Here is a 12448-nt window from a genome sequence, read left to right as displayed (position 1 = left end):
AGTTCCATCCCCAACCCTTTTAAGAAAGTTTTTATTTTGAGATAGGTTCACTAAGTTATCCAGGTTGGCCTCAACTTACTATTCTCCTGCCTCAGCTTCACAAGTACCTGGTATTATAGGAGTGTGTTCCTGTGTCCCTCTGTGCTAGTTTCTTTATGTACAAATGGATTAAATGATTTCTGCAGCCTGAAAAAAAATTATCTGGTGGTTTTCCTTTTGGTTCTATACAACCAATTTGTTGTATGTTTGTTTGGGGGGGGGGGTTGTATTTGTTTTTGCAGTACTGGGAATCAAACCTGGGGGTACCATACCACTGAACTACCTCCCAACCCTTTTTATATTTTATTTTGAGACAGGGTCTCTCTAAGTTATTTAGACTGGCCTCAAACTTGAGACCCTCCTCTATGGTTACAATAGTAATTATTTATTTATATTGCTTTTTATTTTCTATAATTTTATTTCCTAATTTATTATGATCATCCCTCCTGAGGTAAGAAAGTAATCATAAATTTTAGTTTAAAATGACTAAAAAATAGTAGGCTTAAAATTACTAGTTGGACTCTGGAGAAACAAACTTCTAAATTCCTTGATAAAGGTCAAATGTAAACACTAAATGACTTCTTTCTTTCTTGTTTTTTTTTCTTTTTCCCTTTGTTTTTTGTACTAAAATTGAATCCCAGCTGTGCCGTACCACTGAGGTACATGCCCAGGCTCCTTGCCCCCTGTTTATTTTGAGACAGGGTCTCCCTAATTCGACAAGGCTGGCCTTGAACTTGCATTCCTCTTGCCTCAATCTTCCCACTAACTGTATACTACCATGCGTGGCTGCTAAATGACTGTAGAATGAATAAAATATTAAAAATTACAACAAAGGAAAACATGACAGGCAATAAAATGAATAAAAGGGGGCTCATTTCTTAAAGGCAGAATGTTCTAGTTGGGTAAGCAGCATTGATTTCTTCCATGTATGATGCTTTTTGTCATGCATAGAGAGATACTTAAGAGATAACATGTAAGAGGAAAACATTTTAAAAATTACAAGATAAAGCCAGGTCTGGTGGCATAAGCCTGTAATCCTAGGTACTTGGGTAGCTGAGGCAGAAGGATTGCAAATTAAAGGCTAGCCTCAGCAACTTAGAGAGACCCTGTCAAAAAATATAAAAGCCTGGAGTTGAAGCTCAGTGACAGTGTCTCTGGGTTTAACCACCAGTACCAAAAAAAGGAAAGAAAAAAAAAAACAAGGTAAGTAGGTAAAGAAACTAGTATGTGTTTGTTTAGTCACTCAGTATTTACATAAACCATTTATATATATTACAATAACAAAACAGTAGTTTCTTTTCATGAGAACAGTATTGGAGACAATATCATGAATTACTTAATAGTACAATAGAAAATTAGATTAACAAGTCATAGTCTAAAGAGATTACAGATGTTTGTGTAGGAAAATATGTCTTTATTACCTAGAGGAGGAATATATAACTTGTTTTGCTTTGAAATTCATGATTGCTCCCCTAAGATAGGGAATTTAAGTTAAATGAAAAGTACTGGGAACTGGAGAAAGTATTGTGGGTTTTCTTTTTTGCTTTTGTTTTAGAACCCAGAACCTCATACATGCTATGCAAGTGCTTCACCACTGAACTACCCTCTAGTTCAGAAAGGCGATTTTATACAAACTGGTCTTTTAAATAGATGAAGTTGGAAAGCTCATTGGTTTTTTTCAGAGTTGGGTTTTCAGAATAGTCATTTTAATTTTTAATTGAGAGGTTGTGTAGTCTAGCATACTAAGTTCAAGTATGTCTTGAGTTTAAATCCAGAGATTTAGAATTGTCATGCTACAAGAGTTCTCCTAGGTTAGATGGAGTGTTAGAGGTAATCTGCCTCTAGTTAGATGGTAATCCAGCCATCTTGTTGGAATTACAAAACCATGGATGTTCAGTCTTCCTTTATGTGACTTTCTGCCCATCTCACCTGTCACACAGAGCCATTGTGGTTTAGCAGCCAATTTTCAGGAGGCCTTCAACTCGTCCTCTGAAATTTCATAGTAATAGTTCATGAGATTGGGCATGGTGCTGCATGCCTGTAATCCCAGTTACGTGGGAGGCTGAGACAAGAGGATTGCAAGTTCAAGGCCAGCCTCAGCAATTTAGCAAGGCTCAGCAGTTAACTCAAAATAAAAAATACAAAGGACTGGGGATGTAGCTCAGTGGTAAAGCACCCCTAGTTTCAATCCCTGGTACAAAAAAAAAAAAAAAAAATTCCCTGTTTGGTCTGAGAATTCATATCCTTACCATAAGGGAAATCAATAGGAAATTTATTCTAGTCTTAATGACCAGTAAATACCGGTGCCTCAGACCAGTGTTTTTTGTTTTGTTGTTTTGTTTTTGGTTTTTTTTTGGTACCAGGGACTGAACCCAAGGGTGCTTAACTGCTGAGCCACGTCCCCAGCCCTTTTTCACTTTTTATTTTGAGACAGGGTTCTGCTAAGTTACTTAAAGCCTCTCTAAGTTCCTGAGGCTGGCTTTGAACCTGCTGTTTTCCTGCCTCAGCCTCCCAAGCCTCTGGGATTACAGGCATGTGCCACCACTCCAGGCTGCATCAGACCTCTTTATAGGGTAATAGGGTCACATGGGTCAAGCATCAAAACAATATAAAAGGATAAACATCAATAAATCTTGCTCCTACCTGTCCCTGTCAGTCTCATTTCTCCTGCTTCCTATAGGTAACCATTTTTTTCTGAATATTTTTTTAGTTGCAGATGGACACAATACCTTAATTTTATTTATTTATTTTTATGTGGTGCTGAGGATCGAACCTGGTGCCTCACATGTGCTAGGCAAGCACTCTGCCACTGAGCCACAACCCCAGCCCTACAGGTAACCATTTAAGCAAATACAAATATATTCTTTTTTTTTTTTAATCCTTTTCCTCCACAAAATTAGCATACTGTATACACTATGTTTCATTTTAATCTTCCTTACAGTTGCTTTCTGCAATCCTAATTATGGCACCTTTTTACCTTATCAGGTTCTATAATAATTTACAAAATAGGAGGGCATACATATAACTGCCAAACTGCCCCCAATTTTGAAGCAAAGTATATTATTATTTGTCTGTTGTTCACATTTAACATGAATCATGGTCCTCAAAGCATCAAAATGTGTTCATAATGTCCTTGAAAGAAAAGAGAATAGCGTTCTATTCTACAGTGTGGTTCTTGCCCAGTTTATAGTTAAAACAGTTGTTTAGTCACTGGACTATTCTGGATATACTTTATTCTTAAGTAATGGGACATAGTCTGTAGCAACTTCCTGCAAATGTATGAACAGACTGTCTTAAAGAGAACTAGTGAGACTTTGTTTCCTTTGCCTTCTCAAGTCTTTTATGGTTGTTACTTCTATTGTTTAATGGTCCCTCATGGAACTGACTTGATATCATGATCTGTGAAAATAGTTTTTTTGTTTTGGGGGGTTTTTTGTCCCCCTCACTAGGGAACCCAGGACTTTGTACTTGTGAGGCAAGTGGTCTTCCATTGAGCTACATCCCTTGCCCCCCAAAAATAGTTTTTGAGGCAAAGTACTGGGAAATGCCATGCCACAGGACACCTATTTCTCTGAAATGTCTTTAAGAACTCTACTTAGCACTTCATATCCCAGCCACTGGCTCACAGTTAAGTGGGATTCCCCTGTGTTGACACTGGGCTTGGACTCTTTGACACTTGCTTGGGTCAAGGGGTATACTATATGCTTACAACAAATCCCACATATAAATACATATACATACTGTCCTGCACAGGTTCTCAAGAAGAAACCAAGGTTAGCTACTGCGTAGTTCCAAGAAAGCTTTGATTGCTAATGCCTTTGAAGTGTCTTTCAGAGGCTGGGATTTTGAAATCATCTGCTCCATTGTTTCTGAGCTGCTGTGTTGTGATACATCAATTACTTCACTGTTTCTCCAAGTTTGGCTTTCTCAAAACATTAACTTCCCCTAAGGGCTTGGACTTGATTTTAGCTTTTTGGAAGACAGAGTCCCTTTCTCTTCACTAGTGTTAGGTTATTGGTAAGTTGACAGCCCCTGATGGTGGGGCCTCAGCCTCCCTAGAGGCCAAATCATTGGAAAAGGTCTCTCACCTCCAACCTTGGACATTTTTGTAACATGATTCTCCAACGCTTCCATGACCTCTACTGCCAGATATCTACATAGCTGTGGGAATAGGAAGACTGGGAATGGCATTCAAAACTACAAAGAAAGCAAGTTTGATTGAATTTCACCTAGCAGAGAGATGTCTTTCATTCATTTGAATACCCAGGACTGTCACAGTTTCTCCTTTCCTAAAGCAGTCACTCACTCTCCTGCAGTTTCAGTAATTTATTGATGTCTCAGCTAACCTAGGTACCCTTTCAGGACATTTCAGCCATCAGGGTCTTTTAAGAAGCCCATTCCCTACCAGAGGAGTTATGCTATTTTCCTTTTGTCTGTTCAAGTGTCGTTAACCAGCCTCATTTTTCTTCAGCTCTTCCACTTTGTCAGTATAGATCCTCATGGCATCCATCTTAGACATCCCCTTGTTCTTGTTCCATGCTTCCCACTTTGCCTTGGCTTTTGCATCTGAGTCAGGAGGGGCAGGGATGTTGCAGTCCCCGAGAGTGGCCTGTTTGTAGTAGCTGTACATCAGCAGTTTATCCTGATCGCTCACAGGACCCTTCAGCTGCTTAATCGCAGCACAGGCCAACTCAAATTCCACTTGGCACATAAGGGTACCTTAGGCTGGGTGCCTCTGTCCTTCTAGGTGATACCTGATGCTAAAAGCTGGAGGGTGGAAAGTTGTAAACACGTGAGGCTGATGATAGATGTTGGAAAGGGGAAAAGGAGACATCGTGGGAGAAACAGGACATTTGTGTGTTTTATGAAGTACAGACTGCAAACTAAGGGTCCACTGGATTGGATTTGCCCCACAGTGCATTTTCTGGGGAGGACTATCCATCAAAGTTTCAAAGACCTCTATGAGCCAAGTGTGGTGGCACTTGCCTGTAATCCTGAGGCTGAGGCAGGAGGATTGCAAGTTCGAGGCCAGTCTGGGCAAGTTAGGGAGAATCAGTCAAAATAAAAAGGGCTAGGGATGTGGGTCAGTGGTAGAGTGCTCCTGCGTTCCATCCCCAGTACCAGAGGGTGAGGTGGAGGGATATCTATGATCCCGGAAAATTAAGGAGTGGTGCTGCTGTCCTAAAAAGCAGTATGGTATGAAAAACATTGAGGGCAATTGTGTTTGTGTCTGTGAGGCTCAGTAATGAGACCCTGGGACCCACTGTGTGTGTTGGAGGGAGTCTGAGTGTGACCAGGGTGTGCTGGTTAGTGGGCAGCCTGGGAAGGACATTCGGTGTGAATGAACTGTGTGCGGGGCTACCCAGGGTTTCTGGGTTAGGGTGAATGCGGGGCCAGGAACAAACAGATAGGATCCCCTGCACACAGGAAGCAGGGCTGGGCTAGGGGCTTGTGCAAATGGTACCGGCCTGTTGGCTGGGGAGAGACCTGGGGCCGAGAGGGGGCGCTGTGAGCTTGACGGCCTCGACGACGCGAGCTCGTTGGTGAGGAGCGCGCGTGCGCGGGGAACAGCAGGCGTTCGGCGGCAGTCGGCGCAGGAGTGGAACGGAGGTCGTGGGCGGGGCCTGTGGCTCCGCCCATTGTGCCGTCGCGGGAGCGGGTGCGGCGGCCCTTGTTACCGCCGTTGTCGCCGCCATGGACCTAGGTGGGTTCTCGGCTCCCCAGTCCCGGTCCGCTCGGGCCGCGCCCAGCCAAGCTCCCCTAGGGCGGGATGTCCTTGCATACCCCTTCCACCGCACACGCCCGCGCGGGCCGGGACCAAAGAAAATCTCAGATTGGGGAAGGGTTTGAGGGCCAGGAGGTGTCTTTGGAGACCTGGGTGGGGGTGGCCGAACTCTAGATGGGTCTCCGCGGCCCTCCTATTTTTTTTTCTGGCCTTCTTATCACGGGAAAAATCCAAGCGGCTGTGAGGTTGGATCCCCTGAAAGCTGACGGGTTAGTAGTGCACGTGCTTTGGAAAATGCCGGGTGTCCTGGCCCCGGGAATCACGGACCTTCAAATAGACTGACTTACTGAACGTGTACTAAGTTCTTGAGCAAGTGTACCCACCCCATGTCTCCTCTTACTTAAAGGGGGGATGATGACCCTGTCTTTCTAGAGTTTGGGGGTTTTCATTGCGACCGCGTGTATACAGTGTTGGCTATCTGCTTTGTGCACAGGGGCGCTATCAGTTGTGGGGAGGGGTTACATCCGCTGAACATGCATGCAATTCATAGCCCCTTAGGCAAGGCCTGGAAAACGTGGTGGGAGCGCAAAGCAGATAAAAATCCCTGGCTCCTGTCTAACCTCCCCACTCTGCTGGTTATGTTCTTTAAGAGGATAAGGCCAAGAGGGTGTTCTGTGGGAGGGGGAAGGATGGAGGAGGAGTGTGAGGCACCCCAAGATGTGCCAGTCATAGTTGGCTGTGAGAAATGTGGGCCCTGTCCCCAGCCAGCTCTTCAGTGGTGGAATGGCAGAGATGGAAGAGTTTGGAGCAGTGCAGCTGTGGCAGTTTCTGTCTCAGCCCCACCACTTTGTGGTTGTGACATCCTGAGCAAATTGTGTCTGAGCCTCAATGATCCCGTCTCTAAAACAAGAATAATAATCCTCAAAAGGATGTTTTCAAGATTTAAAGGTCTTACACATGTACCACCTAGCACAGTGCCAGCCAGAGCAAACACTTAATAAACATAAGAAGTGGACATTCACAAGCACCATTCAACAATTAGTGATAAAGTACTTGGAGTTTTCCCAGCTATTACTTGCTCCCAGGAGTTAGTGTCTGGAAGGCAGGTGTTGGGGCCCAAACATCTGCTCAGCTAAGTTAAGCACAGTAAAATTGAATTTATAGTCATGAGGAAATGTATTTGGGGGCCCTGAAGGAGCAACCTGAGCCAGAAAGAAGAGCCCTAACTCCCAGAAAGAATTAGAAAGCCTTTCCTAATTCTGGACTTCTGACTAGGAGCCAGGATGGATTGACTTCACAAGTTAGTTGCATCGGGCTGATTCTTGGACTTTTGTGCTCTCATAAATGGTTGGTAGGACAAGATATTCTTTAGTTTTCTGGAATTAGTATTTTTAACGCTGACTCCTAGACCATGAAAATGGGGAAGAACCGGATGTGGTGGTGCACACCTGTAATCCCAGTGGCTCGTGAGGCTGAGGCAGGAGAATTGTGAGTTCAAAGCCAGCCTCAGCAACGGTGAGGTGCTAAGGAACTCAGTGAGACCCTGTCTCAAAATAAAATACAAAATAGGGCTGGGGATGTGGTTCAGTGATTGAGTGCCCCTGAGTTCAATCCCCAGTACCCAGGGGGGAAAAATGTGAAAACAGGAAAGATGTGCTACTGGGAGCATGAGGGACTGAGGAAGGAATAGCATCTCTGGGATCTGGGAAAGGGAAGAAGAGTCAGAAACACTGAATTGTGAGCAGGGTTGGCACTCTGATTTTAGTTTTTAGGCCAAAGGAAACACTTGAAAAAGACCTATATCCTTTCATGTTTTCTTCTTTTCTTTCTTGGTACTGGGGATTGAACTAGCTGTGCTTAACCATTGAGATACACCCCAGCCTCCTTTTATTTTAAGATAGGGTCTCCCTAAGTTGCTGAGGCCAGTGTTGAACTTGGAATCTTCCTGCCTCAGCCTCCAGAGGCTCTGGGATTACAGGTGTGTGCCACTGTGTCCAGTGTTCTTTCATGTTTTTGAGCTGGGAAAGGTAAAGAATAGAGACAAGATTCTGGTCCTGCCAACAATGGAAAGGTTTGGGGAGATCAATGTTATGTGTTTAATCAGGCTCTCAATAGCCTGATTCTTACTATAGCTGTATTTTATTTAACCCTTACCTTCTTCGATCCTTCAGAGATGGGATCAGGAGATAATAGCACCAACCCAGGGCCCAGGACTCAACTAGTATATTTTCATTTGATCCTCAGAGTTATATCATGAAGTCTGTATTGTATCCACATATGCAGAGGGGAAGAGTTAATTCTTAGACCATATCACATTTGAATGTCTGAACTAGGATTTGACCCTGTGTCTGATAAAACTGCCAAGATGCCTTCTTTAATATGTATCAATTCATGGCTCACTGAGGAATGACTTTCTTCTTTAGTGCAGTATTTCTTGTATCTGCCCACCAGTTTCTATCACAAAACTAGGGCCATGAGTAGCTTATCCTCTTTGATTGGAAGAAGCTGCGGGGTGAACTGTTTCCCTGAAAGGGAGAAGAATGTTTGAAACCTGTTGGCAAGGCTGTGAGAAAAAAGGAAAGGTAGGGCTTGCAGACAAGCCCTACCTTTTTGCTTTTGTGTGAGAGGCTCTGTGGCTGTGCCCTTCTTAGTCTGAATCATCACTGGGAAGTTGTCATGTCCTATAATACATGCTTTGTGGCCCCTATAGTTTGGTGCTCTTATCTAGACCCTTCTCCCCAAATTTGCAGGCCTGCCTTTGTGGGAGGGTCTAACCTCAGCAGTCCAGGTTTTCCTTTTCATGCTCTTCCTGCGGGATTTACTTCCTTGGTTTTAGTGAGCCACTCCGAGCAGATACCGCCTAAACTTACCTTGAGCTTCAAACCTGCATTGCCATTGCTGGAGGACATCTCATCCTTAATGTTCCATGTTAGACTCCAAGAAACCAAAACTGAACTTATCTTCCCCCTAAACCTGCTCCGATTCTCTTCCTTATTTGCTAAAGTACCCATCATTCTTATAGTTCCCAGTCTAGGCAGCTTGGAAGTCATGTTTTTATTCCTCAGCTAAGTCCTAATGGCTGCAATGACTCTTACAACCATCCCTTTTTCCACCTCTCCCACCGAGGTCATTGAAAGTCCTTATCCCTTCTAACCTTGATAATGACAGCCAGCCTAGTAAGTGCTGTCTCTCTGTAAGCTCTGCTTAATATTTTGAAAACTTTACATTTTATTTTATTCCTTCTGTGCAGGACCCTTGAATATCTGTGAAGAAATGACTATTCTGCATGGGGGCTTCTTGCTGGCTGAGCAGCTCTTTCGCCCCAAAGCATTGGCAGAAATGACAAAGTCTGACTGGGAACATGTTGGGAAACCCATTGTGGAGGCCCTGAGGGAAATCTCCTCTGCAACAGCATATTCTCAGCCCTTTGCCTGGAAGAAGAAAGCTTTGATCATCATCTGGGCCAAGGTCCTTCAGCCCTATCCTGTTAGCCCTTCAGACACTGAAATTCGGTGGCAGGAAGATATATTCTTCTCAGTGGGCAACATGATCCCAACCATCAATCACACAGTCCTTTTTGAGCTACTCAAGTCCCTGGAAGCTTCCGGACTCTTCATCCAACTCCTGATGGCCCTGCCCACCACCATCTGTCGCACAGAACTAGAGCGCTTTTTGGAGCACATGACTATTGACACTTCTTCCAGGGATGTGGCCTTCTTTCTCGATGTCTGGTGGGAAATGATAAAACACAAGGAAAATAAGCAGGACCCTCTCCTCTCCCAGTTTAGGACAATGGCTCATAAGTACTTGCCATCTTCAGATGAGTTCTCCCATCCTCCAAAGAGGTTTAAGTCAGACCCAGATGTGTGTCCAACCATGCCCCTGTTGGCCATGTTACTAAATGGACTGAAGCAAATCCAAAAGAGAATCCTGTGCCTCGGGATGAAGTGCCATGCATTAGCTAACTTAGCTGACATGCTAACTGTGTTTGCACTGATGGAAGATGACCCCCAGGAAGTGTCTGCAGTCATATATCTGGACAAACTGGCCACTGTGATCTCCGTGTGGAATTCAGACACCCAGAACCCATACCACCAACAGGCTCTGGCAGAGAAAGTAAGGGAGGCAGAGCGGGATGTTAGCCTGACCTCACTGGCCAAACTCCCCAGCGAAACCATTTTCATTGGGTTTGAGTTCCTGCACAGTCTGCTGCAGGAGTGGGGAGAGGAACTGCAGGTCATGCTCAACGGCAGTCAGGGGACAAATTACAGTAGTTACCGGCTGTGTGACAGTTTGACTTCCTTCAGCCAGAATCTGAAGCTCTACCTGGATACCACCAGCTTATCCAAGGAGGAGAGGCAGGTGGTCTCTGAGCTGGCAGAGTGTGTGAAGGACTTCCTGAGGAAAACCAGCAGGGTACTGAACAAAAAAGGGTCTGAAGACATCACTGCCTCTATTGCCATGGCCATTATTGAGCAGAAGATGGACCGGCACATGGAAATGTGCTATATTTTTGCTTCTGAGAAGAAGTGGGCCTTCTCAGATGAGTGGGTAGCCTGCCTGGTGAACAACAGGGCTCTCTTCCGAGAACCAGACTTAGTTTTAAGGCTATTGGAAACAGTGATGGAAGTCAGCATGACCGACAGAGCCATCCCCCAGTCTCAGATCAAACAGGTGATCATCTTGATCCTGGAATGCTATGCAGACCTCTCCCTACCAGACAAAAATAAAGTCCTCTCAGGTGTCCTTCATTGCTGGGGGCGAAAGGGCCTCTCTGAAAGGTTGTCAGCTTATTTGGAAGGTTTTCAGGAAGACGTAAATACGACATTTAACCAGCTTACACAGAGTGCCTCGGAACAGGGCTTGGCTAAAGCTGTTGCCTCTGTGTCCCGCTTGGTAATACTGTACCCAGAAGTCACAGTGAAAAAGATGTGCAGCATGGCTGTGATCAACCTTGGCACCCAGAGGTTCCTGGCACAGATTCTCACTGCCTTCCCTGCCCTTAGGTTCACAGAACAACAAGGTCCTAATTCTTCTGCAGCTACTTTTTTGGTATCATGCCTCAAAGAAACTGTCTGGACAAAGTTCTCTACACCCAAGGAAGAAAAGCAATTTTTGGAGCTCCTGAGCTGTCTGATGAGTCCTGTGAAGCCCCAAGGGATTCCAGTCGCTGCTCTTCTTGAACCAGATGAGGTGCTGAAAGAATTTGTCCTGCCTTTCCTGATGCTGGATATTGAAGAGGTGGACCTCAGTCTGAAGATCTTCATCCAGACCCTAGAAGCAAACGTGGGCTTAGAGGAATACTGGCTCCAGAGCTGTTCCCCATTCCCCCTCATCTTCAGCTTGTGCCGGCTTCTGGATAGCTTCAGCAAATTCTGGCAGTTCCCCCAAGAGAAGCGGTGCCTCTCTCTGGATGGGAAGGATCTGGTGATCCACATCCTTGAGATCCTCTGTGAAATTGTATTAGCCAATGCTGAGACCTTCTCCCCAGATACCTGGATCAAATCCCTGTCCTGGCTCCACCGGAAAATGGAACAACTAGACTGGACTGTTGGCCTGAGACTGAAGAACTTCTTTGAGGGCCACTTCAAGTGTGAGGTGCCAGCCACACTTTTTGAGATCTGTAAGCTTTCTGAGGCTGAGTGGACCTCCCAGGCCCACCCAGGGTATGGGCCTGGCACAGGGCTTCTTGCCTGGATGGAATGCTGCTACATTTCCAGCAGTATCTCTGAGCAGATGCTCTCTCTCCTGGTGGTAGATGTGGGCAATCCTGAGGAGGTCAGATTGTTCAGCAAGGGCTTTCTGGTGGCCCTGGTGCAAGTCATGCCTTGGTGCAGCCCCAAGGATTGGCAGTACCTTCACCAGCTGACTAGGAGATTATTGGAGAAACAGCTTTTACATGTCCCTTACAGTCTGGAATACATTCAGTTTGTTCCCCTGCTCAACCTGAAGCCCTTTGCCCAAGAGCTCCAACTCTCTGTACTCTTCCTGAGAGCTTTCCAGTTTCTCTGCAGCCAGAGCTGTCGTAACTGGCTTCCTATAGAAGGCTGGAGCCACGTGGTCAAACTCCTCTGTAGCAGTCTGACCAACCTCCTGGACTCAGTTAGGTTGATACAGTCAGTTGGCCCTTGGGCTCAAGGACAAGACCAGGACCTGACCCAGGAAAGCCTGTTTGTTTATACCCAGGTATTCTGTCATGTTCTGCACATCATGGCCATGCTGCACCAAGAGGTCTGTGAACCACTGTATGTGTTAGCCTTGGAAATCCTCACCTGCTATGAAACCCTGAGCAAGACCAACCCCTCTGTTAGCTCCTTGCTCCAGAAGGTAAATGAGCAGCGCTTCTTATCATCCATTGCTGAGAACATTAGCCCCAAGGAGCGGCGCCAGACCCTGCTGCAGAAGATCAGCAACTTCTGACTTGTGTAGGTCAGAAAAAAGCTGGGCCTCAACATGGTGGTTCTAGAGGGGCTAGAACTGAGAAGCACAAGCTTTAGTTATGTGAAATTGTACACAAGATAAAAGGAATATGGCAATAACAATGTAAAGAAAATAGTTTCTTAGGTATTTATAACATACAAACTAATAAAATTCTCTTGAATTTCATCTTGTCTCTTGAGTCTTTCTTAGTAATATCCTGGTATTATTAAATATGCTCTGATTTAAATAGTCTTTAAGGTCAAG

The 12448-nt window shown here is 45.0% G+C and overlaps 2 protein-coding genes across 3 annotated transcripts; one reads left to right on the top strand and one right to left on the bottom strand.

Moving 5' to 3' along the window:
* Window positions 1-1329: 1329 nt before the first annotated feature.
* On the top strand, window positions 1330-12370 carry GEMIN4 (gem nuclear organelle associated protein 4). 2 transcript variants are annotated; one of them, XM_079130795.1, is made up of 2 exons: window positions 1330-2873; window positions 9015-12370. In XM_079130795.1, exon 2 carries the CDS (start codon window positions 9038-9040, stop codon window positions 12182-12184), a length of 3147 nt encoding a protein of 1048 aa, XP_078986921.1. In that variant the 5' UTR covers window positions 1330-2873; window positions 9015-9037; the 3' UTR covers window positions 12185-12370. The 2 variants fall into 2 exon arrangements, with proteins under 2 accessions (XP_078986921.1, XP_078986920.1); XM_079130794.1 differs by lacking the exon at window positions 1330-2873 and adding an exon at window positions 5691-5743.
* On the bottom strand, window positions 2885-5641 carry LOC306656106 (diazepam-binding inhibitor-like 5). Its single transcript, XM_079131000.1, has one exon. It carries the CDS (start codon window positions 4748-4750, stop codon window positions 4487-4489), a length of 264 nt encoding a protein of 87 aa, XP_078987126.1. The 5' UTR covers window positions 4751-5641; the 3' UTR covers window positions 2885-4486.
* Window positions 12371-12448: the final 78 nt, after the last annotated feature.

The sequence above is a fragment of the Sciurus vulgaris genome, assembly GCF_902686455.1.
Source record: "Sciurus vulgaris genome assembly, chromosome: 3".
Lineage (NCBI taxonomy): Eukaryota > Metazoa > Chordata > Mammalia > Rodentia > Sciuridae > Sciurus > Sciurus vulgaris.
Note: the sequence above shows the minus strand (reverse complement) of the source record. Positions and strands in the feature narration are given on the sequence as shown.